The 15,109-nt window shown below is 43.9% G+C and overlaps 1 protein-coding gene across 4 annotated transcripts in view; it reads left to right on the forward strand.

The window, feature by feature from the left end:
• LOC139583730 (partitioning defective 3 homolog) overlaps positions 1–15,109 on the forward strand; it is a 599,078-nt gene that overhangs the window by 306,301 nt on the left and 277,668 nt on the right. For all 4 annotated transcript variants that reach the window (XM_071415128.1, XM_071415130.1, XM_071415129.1 and 1 more), the window contains 3 exons: positions 701–1,185; positions 9,722–9,861; positions 11,036–11,164. In XM_071415128.1, coding sequence (XP_071271229.1) covers positions 701–1,185; positions 9,722–9,861; positions 11,036–11,164 — 754 coding nt within the window. The remainder of the gene's footprint in view (positions 1–700; positions 1,186–9,721; positions 9,862–11,035; positions 11,165–15,109) is intronic.

Raw genomic sequence — 15,109 nt, forward strand, 5'->3', positions numbered from 1 at the left:
AGCTCAGGACAAAACAATGCCGCATCAGAGCGAGAAAAAAAAGCGGCTTTTCTTATTTGGTTCCAAACTAATACAGGAGTTTGTCCATTCTGTATAAAGTACAAGTCTTTGTATGTGTGGCGACTTTGTTGTGTTTACTGCACGTCGCCCATCATCATCTTCCTTGTTTTATCATTGTACTGTCTAGTGAACAGGGGCCTCACCCATAAACCCTTTCCATACACAAACACACACAATTATTTGATAGATATTTGAATGTATAATGTTGACTGGCTGAATCTCATTGTGGTTCAACGTCTCACCCTTCCAATGCTGAAGCTGAGCTCATCCTCCTCCTGAGACTATGCTGCCATTTACACAGCACATACAGTATCTAGCTAATGGAATCTCTGAATTAGCTTCTTCTCCAGTGCTTCGCTACTATTAGCCTATGGTTATCCACGTTGAGCTGTTGACCTCTCCTCTTCACTTCTGTGTAGCCTCTCTCTCTTTATCAATAAGCTGCCATGTCACACTGTACATGACCCTTTATCAAGCTATAGCTAATGTAATGATTTGTATGCTGCCTCTTCTTCACTTCTCTTCTTGACCTCTCTCTATCTGTTTTAGTACACTGATAAAAGTGCATTAGCTCATGTTCTTATCATGCCCTCGCTAATGTAATGCTGTGTGTTGCTGACTCCTTTCCTCTCTACTCCAGAGCCCAGAACATGTTCAGGCAGGCCATGCGTTCTCCTGTCATTCTGTTCCATGTGGTCCCAGCCTCCATGAAGAGCCAGTATGAGCAGCTCTCCCAGGAGGAGCTTAGCCCCCCATGTCCGAGGGGGGAGAGGGGTAACCGGGGAAGCTTCACCTCCAGCCAGGCCTCGGACCCCCAGGCCCCGCAGCCCGGGGAAAGGGGTAGTCTGGTGGTCCACGAGGGGGTGGGGTTGGACCACAACCCACAGAGGATGTCCTCCAGGTCAAGACCACACCCCATTCCCATCCCCAACATCAAACACCAGAACCATGGTCCTCTACCACAGCGTGTACCAGACCAGCGCTTCTCCACCTCGCTACCTCACAGCGGAAGCAACAACGTCTCCTCGGCCCCCTCTCCATCCCTGCAGAGGAAAGTCAGTGCCAACCCTACTGCAGGCTACTTCAAGAAAACAGGCCGGAGACTTAACATCCAGCTGAAGAAAGGTAAACACATGCAGCCATGCAGAATGCACACACGAACAAAAACACACACACAAACAACCAAACACTATTATTGTGAAACTACAAATATTATTTTTGGGGGTATATTCATAGGGCTTTCAAAGGTCCTTTAATTCACTTCAATAAGAGGGGATATCTCTCAAGTGTCCGTTCTTATCCTAGCTACAGTTGAGATGAGTGTTGTGTAACTAATACTGTTAGAGACTTCAAAGTGTTGATATTTCATTGTGAAGGACTGTATCCAGCACTGCTCCACTAACTCACGTACAGGCCCAAATCTCATTTGTTCTGCATCACAGCAGCATCTTAGCTGCACACAACACTCTGGGGAGGAGAGCACTAGGGATACACATGCACACACACATACACACACGTACACACCTACACGCACACACACACACACACACACACACACACACACACACACACACACACACATACACGCACACACTCCAAGAACCGTTTTGTCCTCCTTTGAGTGTGACAGACTTCAAAAGGTGGATGGTAGAATGAGGTATGCTGAATGCTGCTTACAAACGTCACTTCAAATCTCTCTCTCGCTCTCTCCCCGTCTTTCTCTCCCTCTCCTATTTCTCCATGTCACTCACTCACTCTTCCTTTCTTTGTTTTGGCACGTTGTTCTGCCCTAATGCCATTATCAGACTTTTCTCAGCATGTTAAAAGAAAAGGGTGAAATTAGCCCTCTCAGTCGGTGCTTGCATTCAATTCTATTAGCATTCACAGTTGGAGAAGCAAGCCGTAAAGATGCAGTTAACTACAACAGGCAGGGCACAACTGTGTGAGATATTCACAGGCCTCTGTAGCAGAAAAGCAAACCAGAAAGGTCTATTATGTCCAACACCAACACACACACACACACACACACACACACTCAGTACAGGCTGTCTGATGAAGCAGATGTTGAGCGTTGAAAGGTTTCACGGGGCATAGAGAAAAAGCTTCAGGGAATACTGGCGCACGGCGAGGGCAGCAGGAGGCTTAGGCTAAAAGCAGCATGCTCTCTGGGAGCCGCCATCTCATATCGCTGCAATATATGTTCACAGAAATCCCCAGCGTAAACAGCGGATTTGAAGGGGTTTTGTACGTGGCAATGCTACGTGGGTTTAATTCCTTGCTTATTACTGTGAGGGTTAGATGATGAATTCGACCTGCTGCTGCACCCTCTCTACACACACAGGGCCTAGTGCGCACACACACACACCAAAATGACTGCCCAGTGTCAGTAGTTTGGTTTATTTGTTGGGTTTAGTCCAGAGAAAGCCCAGTGCCAGGAGTTTGGTTTATTTGCACTAGGCAAACCGGTTTATGTTTTAACTCAAAATGAAACCCATAATTCTTATACAAATGTCAGAATGTATTTCTTAGACAATTTAACTGGCTCGAGTGCTGAATTGTCCCACTTGTAAGCTTTCATGAACTGTTATGAGACTCGTGTGACGACAAATTACACAAGATTATGTACAACCCTTACGGAAAAACCACATGAATTTCATGTGATCACATGCGATCTTATGTGATGTTAATGTGATAACAGGTGACAACATGTAAAAGCAACATGTGATCACATGAAACTACACATTTGAGCAGGTGAAAACATGATATCGGGAAATATAATCAAGAAATGGTGCCGACAGAGATGGTCGCCTCGCTTCAGGTCCTTAGGAAACTATGCAGTTATTCGTTTTTTAATGTATTATTTCTTACATTGTTAGCCCAGAAAATCTCAAGTGTTACTACATACAGCCGGGAAGAACTATTGGATATAAAAGCAACGTCAACTTACCAACATTACGACCAGGAATACGACTTTCCCGAAGCGGATCCTTTGTTCGGACTTCCACCCTGGACATGGGATCTTACGTGTATTCCCCATGATTAATGACTCATGGTGTAATCATAACAACATACAGGAACTCAAGTCCTTTTGTTCACCTGACCTAGAATTCCTTACAATTAAATTCTGACTGCATTATCTACCAATAGAATTATCATCGATTATAGTTACAGCCGTGTATATCCCCCCAAGCAGATACCTCGACGGCCCTGAAAGAACTTCACTGGACTCTATGTAAACTGGAAACCATATATACTGAGGCTGCATTTATTGTAGCTGGGGATTTTAACAAAGCTAATCTGAGAACAAGGCTTCCTAAATTCTATCAGCATATTGAATGTGCGACACAAGCTGGTAGCATTCTGGATCATTGCTACTCTAACTTCCACGATGCATAGAAAGCCCTCCCCCGCCCACCCTTCAGGAAATCTGACCATGACTTCATTTTGTTGCTCCCAGCCTATAGACAGAAACTAAAACAGGAAACGCCCGTGCTCAGGTCTGTCCAACGCTGGTCTGACCAATTGGATTCCACGCTTCAAGATTGCTTCGATCACGTGGACTGGGATATGTTCCGGGTAGCCTCAGACAACAACATTGACATATACGCTAACTCGGTGAGCAAGTTTAGAAGGTAGTGTATAGGAGATGTTGTACCCACTGTGACTATTAAAACCTTCCCTAACCAGAAATCGTGGATTAATGGCAGCATTCGGGCAAAACTGAAAGCGCAAACCTCCGCTTTTAATCATGGCAAGGCGACTGGAAACATGACCGAATACAAACACTGTAGCTATTCCCTCCGCAAGGCAATCAAACAAGCAAAGCGTCAGTATAGAGACAAAGTAGAGTCGCAATTCAAAGGCTCAAATACGAGACGTATGTGGCAGGGTCTACAGTCAATCACCGATTACAAAAAGAAAAACCAGCCCCGTCGCGGACATCGACGTCTTCCTCCTAGACAAATTAAACAACTTCTTTGCTCGCTTTGAGGACAATACAGTGCCACTGACACGGCCTGCTACCAAAGCCTGTGGGCTCTGCTTCACCGTGGCCAACGTGAGTAAAACATTTAAATGTGTTGACCCTCGCAAGGCTGCCGGCCCAGACGGCATCCCTAGCCACGTCCTCGGAGCATGTGTAGACCAGCTGGCTGGTGCGTTTACGGACATATTCAATCAATCCCTATCCCAGTCTGCTGTCCCCACATGCTTCAAGATGGCCACCATTGTTCCTGTTCCCAAAAAAGCTAAGGTATCTAAACTAAATGACTTCTGTCATCATGAAGTGCTTTGAGAGACTAGTCAAGGATCATATCACCTCCACCTTACCTGCCACCCTAGACCCGCTACAATTTGCTTACCGCCCCAATAGGTCCACTGACGACGCAATCGCCATCACTCTGCCCTATCCCATCTGGACAAAAAGAATACCTATGTAAGAATGCTGTTCATTGACTACAGCTCAGCAGTTAACACCATAGTACCCTCCAAACTCGTCATTAAGCTCGAGACCCTGGGTCTCGACCCCGCCCTGTGCAACTGGGTACAACAGCGCCTCTTTAACCTCAGGAGGCTGAAGAAATTTGGCTTGTTACCTAAAACCCTCACAACGTTTACAGATACACAATCGAGAGCATCCTGTTGGGCTGTATCACCGCCTGGTACGGCAACTGCTCCACCCACAACCGCAAGGCTCTCCAGATGGTAGTGTGGTCTGCGCAGCGCATCACCGGGGGCAAACTACCTGCCCTCCAGGACACCTACAGCACCCGATGTCACAGGAAGGCCAAAAAGATAATCAAGGACAACAACCACCCGAGCCACTGCATGTTCACCCCGCTATCATCCAGAAGGCGAGGTCAGTACAGGTGCATCAAAGGTATTGGTATTGGAGTGGCCATCACAAAGCCCTGACCTCAATTCTATAGCAAATGTGTGGGCAGAACTGAAAAAGTGTGCTAGCAAGGAGGCCTACAAACCTGACTGAGTTACACCAGATCTGTCTGGAGGAATGGGCCAAAACTCATCCAACTTATTGTGGGAATCTTGTGGAAGGCTACCCAAAACGTTTGACCCGAGTTAAACAATTTTAAGGCAATGCTACCAAATACTAATTGAGTGTATGTAAACTTCTGACCCACTGGGATTGTAATGAAAGAAGCAAATGCTGAAATAAATAATTATCTCTATTATTATTCTGACATTTCACATTCTTAAAATAAAGTGGTGATCCTAACTGACCTAAGACAGAGAATTTTACTTGGATTAAATGTCAGGAATTGTGAAAAACAGAGTTGAAATGTATTTCAGGTGTATGTAAACTTCCGACTTCAACTGTATGTACTGTATTTTATATAATCTTCTGCATCTTGCCTATGCCGCACGGCCATCGCTCATCCATATATTCATATGTACATATTCTTATTCATCCCTTTACATTTGTGTGTATAAGTTAGTCGATGTGAATTTGTTTGATTACATGTTAGATATCACTGCACTGTCGGAACTAGAAGCACACGCATTTCGCTACACTCGCATTAACATCTGCTGACCATGTGTATGTGACCAATAAAATTTGATTTGATGTGAACATGGGGATGCAAAATTTAGAATTGTGATACCAATGATCTGCACGTGACAACATTTACATGTTTTTCACTTGTAAAATTGCTAATTATATTTTTACAATTCAATTCCACATCTGAGTTCGATTTTCACATATGAATAATTTTTCACCCGTGAAAGTGCAAATTCCACATGTGAAAGTGAGCTTTTACATGTGAATGTTTTTCACATGAGGTGAAAGCATGTGTAAAAATGTGAACTCTAAATGTAATACATACGAACATATGGTTTCACATGTAAAAAACTGACCTCGCATGTCTCTTTTGTTTTAACATGAACATTTCAGCTCAACATGTGAAAACAGCTATTTCACATGTGAAAATATGATTTCACATGTGAAGATGCGATTTTCACATGTGAAGATGCGATTTTCACATGTGAAACTGCATATTTCACATGTTTTTATAAGTGATGCAATGAAATGGGGTTTTAAGGTAAGTGGGACACTGTTCAGCTAAAATAGTGTAAACATCTTTTATCAAAATTACTACGTTTGATATGATCACTTTGTGCTGACTTTTCAAAATGACCCCACCTGGGATTTGAACTCACAATCTCTGGATTTGTTGGGGTACGCTGATCTTTTCTGCTGGTACTCCTGAATCACTGTGATAAATATAATCGTTTTTCTGTGTATTTTTAACAAAGCTGAGATTTACTTTGAAGTCCAAAATGTAGGAATCCAAGTGAAATCAGTTATTGACACATGATTTTCCACATGTGAATTAATTATTATTTTTTTCATAAGGGAACCTATCAAATTCAAAATTAACTGTCCATTTGCAGAGTATTCAGAGACCATTTCCAATTTGTCCATTATTTATTAATTTGTGTGTTTTGATTCCTCCATGAGGGGAGGGGGAGAGGGAGAGGCAGCCGGAGAGGCAGAGGGAAAGGGAGAGAGAGACCCCCCATCCTTCCTTGCTGGGAAATTAGCAAAAGTGTCTTAATCAAATAATGCAGCCAAAAGGACAGACCGACGCAGCCCATTAAGACTCATTCTACGTCTCCTCATGTTTGCTACATAAGTGGCTTATCGGATACGGGATTCAGACTTAACCCAATGAGCCGAACCATATCGCCGGTGTGTTTTGCACTTCTAACCCCTTTTAAACATTGTGGGAGACAATGGCTGATCCCGAAGGGGCCTGGTCTTTTATACAAATATATCTGTAGTGCCCGAATGGTTTGAGCTACAAACTATTAAAAGCTATCTATGAAAAGCTGAGACATTTTGCTCTGTCATGCTCACAAGCTACGCAAGAGCCATTAGAAGGTAAGGGGTTCTTCTACACAGATCATAGAATGTCCCTGGACATAGTGTCTATAATACTATAATAAGCTCACATAGTTGCTGTCACAAACTCCACACAGTTGTCACTGACTAGTTGGATATTCGTTTCGCAGTGAGCAAGCTATTTCTGTACTCAATGCGTTCATATACATTTTTTATCAGGTATTTTCTTTGGCGGACCTCATTTTTTTTTATTGACGTCTCAATGAAACTCATGAATGCAACTGTTTGTCAATTTCTCGTGAAAATAAAATGGTAAATCACTTAATTGTGAGGCTTAATATAAGTGCTGTATATGCAGATAACGTCAGATAAATGAAAAGCCTATTTTTTGCTGGGATCTCAGGACTGGTAGTGTTAATCCAAAAAGCTTCTATTACCCCAAATAAAGACGTCAGTATGCTAGTTAATTACAGCCAGTGCTATTAGAGAGAGATGCATTCTGCTAATTGCCTGAATGGAAGCCCTTAACGATGGGATCTTAGAATGTAGAGTTTGATTCGGCTAACCAGACTGATTGGAGAAGTTGAATGGATTGGAATTGCCAGAACAGAAGGGTAGAGGATAGTGGTCTTCACAGACCAGCTGATTCAGACTATGCCCTAGGTTCTATAAAGGCAATAAAGATCCATTCTGGATGCAACCAATTCCACTACTGTACGTACACACTGAGGATCCCAGACAGCAGTAGGGGCAGCTGCCGTATTAGCAGACACCGGCTACTAGTGCAGAAAGGATCTTAGTTAGTCTAACTGGGATGTGCCTATCTATCCATTTCGTTTACATAACTCTATAATAAGTAAAGAGCGTTCTTCCTGCTGTATTGGCAGGAAGGAAATAACCTCAGTATATTCAATGACTTAACTTTGTTGACACCTCTCTGTCAGCAACATTCGCATGTTGTGGTGTGTGCCCTTCTTTGTTCCAAGATCTATATCTTCATTTCTGAATATAGAATACACCCAAAGTTGCTGGGTAGTGTGTTTTCTTGCGGCTTCATCTTAGTGCTAGTGAGGCAAAAACAACACGCATATACACACACACACACACACACACACACACACACACACACACACACACACACACACACACACACACACACACACACACACACACACACACACACACACACACACACACACACACACACACACACACACACACACACACACACAGTCAGTCCCTCGGTATCAACCAGCGAGACACTGAAGAGAGGAGAAAATAGGTCATGATGAGCGATCAGACAGTGAATGGCAGGCCAGTAAAATGAACAATCTCTTCAACAAGAATACTAATCACTCTACTGTCAGGAAGGCTTCAACTAACAACACACCCGCCACCCTGCCGGTTACACATATTAATGGATAACTTGTTTACCAGGGAGGGACACATCTCACTGACTCACTGAGTGGAACCATTCTTCCCCATCTGAAAGTGGAAATGTCATTCATATCCTTACTGGCATTTGGCAATGCTTTTGGTTGCTTCCTAAATGACATCCTATTCCCTTTATCGTGCACTACTTTTGACCAGGGCCCACTACTTCTGACCAATCCTTTATTGGGAAGACAGTGTAGGGTTGGTCGGTCGATAAGGTCAGTGTTGATATTCCCTTTTGTAGGCTATTATTGAATTTCCCTGCCTTCCCCGTCTGGCAATTTATATGATGTGTCCCAAATGGCACCATATTCCCTACATAGTGCACATTTATAGGGCTCTGATCAAAAGTAGTACGCTACATAGGGAATATGGTGCCATTTGGGACACATATATAGTCATTTAAAACCGTATAAAGGCCATTGTCAGAACTTGGGAGGAAACATCTTTACAGAACTATGATGCCTGAACCCTTAACATTGTTTTCTAACATTTAGTAATGTTTTCGCATAGCAAACTTTATTTGGTCTGATATGTGGTGTATCCAAAGAATCTAATTATGTGTTATGGGTGAAGGCAGAGGATCCTCTCACCCCATTGCTGACCATTATCTGTGTCTAATGCCTGTGGACACTCCACAGAAAGGGAGAATAAAGACTGCACACAAACCGACAGAAACCTTTACTCTGCATGCTGCTATTCTTGTCTGCAACCAGTTTTAAATTCAAGCATGTCACATCTGTGGTCCCGCTGTCCTTACACACACATGTATAAAGTACACATTTATCACAAACACCCAATTTTGGTTAAAAGATTTTACTTATATTTAGACACTTTGGAGATTTCATGCTTATTTTGTATGTTGAACCACAACCTAAGCTGCACGCCCATTCTTTCCCCAATAGAAGACCGTGCATGCAAACCAATACATTTGAGATTACTTATTAAGTACTGTAGTTTGACAGGTTTGACATGATGGTCAAAGCCATAAATAAAAGTTGTCCTTCCATATTTGGTTCCTGATGCGCTTTTAGATTTATTTTATATATTATTTTATTGAACCTTTTATTTAACTAGGCAAGTCAGTTAAGTACAAATTCTTATTTACAATGACGGTCTACCCCGGCCAAACCCTAACCTGGACGACGCTGGGCCAATTGTGCGCCGCCCTATGGGACTCCCAAGCATGGCCGGTTGTGATACAGCCTGGAATCGAACCAGGGTATGTAGTGATGCCTCTAGCACTGAGATGCAGTCTCTTAGACTACTGCGCCACTCGGGAATCCATAATAAAAGGGGGCATAAAAACCAGGTCCTTCACTCCTGCAATCAGTTCATGTTTGGTGTATTATTTTCCTCCTGCAGGTCCTGAGGGTCTTGGATTCAGCATCACATCACGTGACGTCCCCATAGGAGGCTCCGCCCCCATCTATGTCAAGAACATCCTGGCTCGGGGTGCTGCTATCCAAGATGGCCGCCTGAAGGCTGGCGACCAGCTGCAAGAGGTGAGAGGCAGAATTAATGAAGTCTCTTTCTTCTGGCTATTTCTTCCTCCTAATTTACCCCTTCCTCTTCATAACACTTGTCATGCTCCAACCCTTACGTTGTCCTCTTCCTTCCATAGATTTAGAATGTTGTTCTGAGACATCCAATCAACATTGTTTTATGTGATATGGAATAAAACACCTTTAAGCCTTTATGTCCTATGTCATTCATGATTGTTGTGTCTACGCCAATGCCATTACCGGATATGTTTAAGACACAAAGGCTGATTGAATGGGCTTTGCTACTGAAAAGAGTCTTATAGGGATACTTTGATATTTTAGCAATGAGGCCCTTTATCTACTTCCCCAGAATAAAAAAAAAACAATTACTAGGCAAGTAAGTTTATAACAAATTCTTATTTACAATGACGGCCTACACCGGCCAAACCCGGACGACGCTGGGCCAATTGTGCACCGCCCTATGGGACTCCCAATCACGGCAGGTTGTGATACAGCCTGGATTCGAACCAGGGTGTCTGTAGTGACGCCTCTAGCCTTCAGGTGAACTTGTGGATAACATTTTTGTCTCTGCGTGCAGTTTGAAAGAAGTTGCTAACTAGCATAATTGCGAACTAGCGTTAGCGCAATGACTGAGTCTATGAATATCTGCTGGCATGCTTCTAGTCATTGCGCTAACGCTAATTAGCATTGGCTTGCGAAACTACCTCTAATTTCCTTCATACTGGACACAGAGACATAAAAAGGGTATCTACGAGTTAATCTGACTCTGGGGAAGTACATAAAGCGCCTTGTTGGCAAAATTCCGAAGTATCCCTTCAAATCACAGAGTGGAGTACCTGTAGGGCTGTTTACCTTGGGCTCTGAGTGGCTAAACATAGGGAAATGAACGTAATAATCTTGTGTCAACAGTCCAATCAGAATGACATGAAAATCATAGACTATGTAATTGGAAAATGTCCGCTCTTAGAAATACCCCATATTTATAGATGTCAGGCAGTCACAGCTCCTCTATGAAAACAGAGAATGATTATGTGTAGAATGGAATTAGTAATTGTTTCAAGACAGTACAAGGCAGTTGCACATGTAACACAAGTTAGTAACATGTATTAATACATCCCCTATATCTACCTGTTTGTGTGTGTGTGTGTGTGTGTGTGTGTGTGTGTGTGTCCAGGTGAATGGGGTAGACCTGAATGGGAGGAGTCAGGAGGAGGTGGTAGCTCTACTCAGGGTCACCCCCATGGGAGGAACAGTCAGTCTGCTAGTCCTACGCCAAGAGGACTCCTATCTCCCTAGAGAAGTGGTAAGTTAATCAAATGTCAAATTTACTCACATCACCAATCACTTGTCCACACCATCGCTACCCCTACCCTACTTTTCACACCTCTGATATGCAAGTAGCCCATAGTAATGGAGTCTTCAGCCGTATTAGGGCTATCCACACTCCCATCAACACCAGCTCAATGTTATCCCTTTGTCTGTGACCTTCTGTCTTGAACCTCATCATCAGTACCATAGGGATCCACATGAACTTGCTCCAGACGTATCCCTCCCACCCCACACACAGCTCAAACACTTCCCCGGCCCTGGGCCTGGCCAGCAGGCTCCCTTTGTTTTGAGGAAGGGCTGATTTAAGGCAGGTCAGGGGCACGTCTCTGTGTGTTTGTCTGTCTAGTGTTTTGTCAGGTAAACAGTATTATCCTGCCTCTCCTCCCCTGTCTGTCCTCTGATCATGCAGCCATTATAGAGCCCAGTCCCCTTAGGATCACCAGTAGATATGGGTTGCGTACACAATGGCACCTTATTCCCTACATAGTGCACTACTTTTCACCAGTACCTGTTGGACCATGGTCAAAAGTAGTGCACTGTGTAGGGAATAGGGTTCCATTTGGGACGCAATAGATTTGGACTGGCCCTTCATCCAAGTCACATTAACACAGACCTTATCCAGGGGTTGGCTTGTCTACCACTCTCCTATCTGACACTGGATACACATAATCTCTCAGACCCACACATGGGATACCATACATGCACACACATACACACGCTCGCACGCACGCACGCACGCACGCACGCACGCACGCACACACACACACACACTTTTATGTAAGCAGTTCTGGGGTGACTTTCCCTGTCTGGCAACAGATGGTGAGGATAGTAAGGATAGTGTCCTGCCCTCCTCCACCCTCCATTCAGCAGGTCTGACAGTCTCCCTGTCATCTGAGTGGCCTGGCAGACACAAGGGTTTAGGCTTTAACCCTAACTTTACCCTAAAGCACTCAATCTGTCTCTGTGTTTACCCTAATTCTATCCTCTATATTATTCGTAGCCGTCTATTTACCACCACAGACCGATGATGGCACTAAGACTACACTCAACCAGCTATATAAGGCCATAAGCAAACAATAAAATGTTCATCCAGAAGCCGCGCTCCCTGTGGCCGGGGACTTTAATGGAGGGAAACTTAAATCGGTTTTACCTCATTTCTACCAGCACGTCACATGTGCCACCAGAGGAAAAACAACTCTAGACCACCTTTACTCCACACACAGAGAGGCGTGCCAAGCTCTCCCTCGCCCCCTTCATTTGGCAAATCTGACCATAATTATATCCTCCTGATTCCTGCTTTCAAGCAAAAACTAAAGCAGGAAGTACCAGTGACTCGTTCAATACGGAAGTGGTCAGATGATGCGGATGCTACGCTACAGGACTGTTTTGCTAGCACAGACTGGAATATGTTCCGGGATTCATCCGTACACTTAGGTTGGAGTCAATAAAACTAGTTTTTCATCCACTCCACACATTTCTTGTTAACAAACTATAGTTTTGGCAAGTCGGTTAGGACATCTACTTTGTGCATGTTACAAGTAATTTTTCCAACAATTGTTTACAGATAGATTATTTCACTTATAATTCACTGTATCACAATTCCAGTGGGTCAGAAGTTTACATACACTAAGTTGACTGTGCCTTTAAACAGCCTGGAAAATTCCCCAAATTTATGTCATGGCTTTAGAACCTTCTGATAGGCTAATTGACATAATTTGATTCAATTGGATGTGTACAAGGCCTACCTTCTAACAATTGGATGTTTTTCAAGGCCTACCTTCTAACTCGCTGCCTCGTTGCTTGACAAATTGTGGACCTCCACAGTTCTGGTTCATCCTTGGGAACAATTTCCAAACGCCTGAAGGTACCGCGTTCATCTGTACAGACAATAGTACGCAAGTACAAACAACATGGGAGGAAGCAGCCGTCATACCACTCAGGAAGGAGACATGTTCTGTCTCCTAGAGATGATGCGGAAAGTGCAAATCAATCCCAGAACAACAGCAAAGGACCTTGTGAAGATGCTGGAGGAAACAGGTACAAAAGTATCTATATCCACAGTAAAACAAGTCCTATATCGACATAACCTGAAAGGCCGCTCAGCAAGGAAGTAGCCACTGCTCCAAAACCACCATAATAAGCCAGACTACGGTTTGCAACTGCACATGGGGACAAATATTGTATTTTTTGGAGAAATGTCCTCTGGTCTGATGAAACAAAAATGGAACTGTTTGGCCATGACTGTTTGTCCATGTTTGACCAACGTTATGTTTAGAGGAAAAAGAGGGATGCTTGCAAGCCGAAGAACAACATCCCAACCGTGAAGCACGGGGGTGGCAGCATCATGTTGTGGGGGTGCTTTGCTGTAGGAGGGACTGGTGCACTTCACAAAATAAATGGCATCATGAGGAAGGAAAAGTATGTGGATATATTGAAGCAACATCTCAAGGCATCAGTCAGGAAGTTAAAGCTTGGTCGCAAATGGGTCTTCCAAATGGACAATGACCCCAAGCATACTTCCAAAGTTGTGGCAAAATGGCTTAAGGACAACAACGTCAAGGTATTGGAGTGGCCATCACAAAGCCCTGACCTCAATCCTATAGAACATTTGTGGGCAGAACTGAAAAAGTGTGTGTGAGCAAGGAGACCTACAAACCTGACTCGGTTACACCAGCTCTGTCAGGAGGAATGGGCCAAAATTCACCCAACTTATTGTGGGAAGCTTGTGGAAGGCTACCCGAAACGTTTGACCCAAGTTAAACAATTTAATGGCAATGCTACCAAATACTAATTGAGTGTATGTAAACTTCTGACCCACTGGGAATGTGATGAAAGAAATAAACGCTGAAATAAATCATTCTCTCTACTATTATTATGACATTTCACATTCTTAAAATAAAGTGGTGATCCTAACTGACCTAAGACAGGGGATTTTTACTAGGATTAAATGTCAGAAATTGTGAAAAACTGAGTTTAAATGTAGTTGGCTAAGGTGTATGTAAACTTCAGACTACAACTGTAAGTGCATCGACGACGTCGTCCCCACAGTGACCGCATGTACATATCCCAACAAGAAGCAACATCCACACCGAGCTAAAGGCTAGAGCTGCTGCTTTCAAGGAGCGGAACATTAATCCGGATGCTTATAAAAAAATCCTGCTATGCCCTCAGACGAACCATCAAACGGGCAAATTGTCAATACAGGACTAATATTACATCCTACTACACCGGCTCTGACGCTCATCGGATGTGGCAGACCTAGCAAACAAGTACGGATTACAAAGGGAAACCCAGCCGCGAGCTGCCCATGCTCTCCGTAGCCGATGTGAACAAGACCTTTAAACAGGTCAACATTCACAAGGCCGTGGGGCCAGACGGATTACCAGGACGTGTACTTAGAGCATGCACGTACCTACTGCCAAGTGTCTTCACTAACGTTTTCAACCTCTCCCTGACTGAGTCTGTAATACCTATATGTTTCAAGCAGACCACCATAGTCCCTGTGCCCAAGAAATTGAAGGTAACCTGCCTAAATGACTTCTGCCCCGTAGCACTCAAGTCAGTAGCTATGAAGTGCTTTGAAAGGCTGGTCATAGCTCACATCAACACCATCATGATCAAACCCTAGACCCACTCCAATTCTTATACCGCCCCAACAGATCCACAGATGACGCAATCTCAATCGCTCTTCACACTGCCATTTCCCGCCTGGACAAAAGGAACACCTATGTGAGAATGCTGTTCATTGACTACAGCTCAGCGTTCAACACCATAGTACCCACAAAGCTCATCACTAAGCTAAGGACCCTGGGACTAAACATCTCCCTCTGATACAGGATCCTGGACTTCCTGACGGACCGCCCCCAGGTTGTAAGGGTAGGCAGCAACACATCTGCCACTGGGACCCCTCAGGGGTGTG

This window comes from Salvelinus alpinus, chromosome 8, assembly GCF_045679555.1.
Source record: "Salvelinus alpinus chromosome 8, SLU_Salpinus.1, whole genome shotgun sequence".
Taxonomy (NCBI): Eukaryota; Metazoa; Chordata; class Actinopteri; order Salmoniformes; family Salmonidae; genus Salvelinus; species Salvelinus alpinus.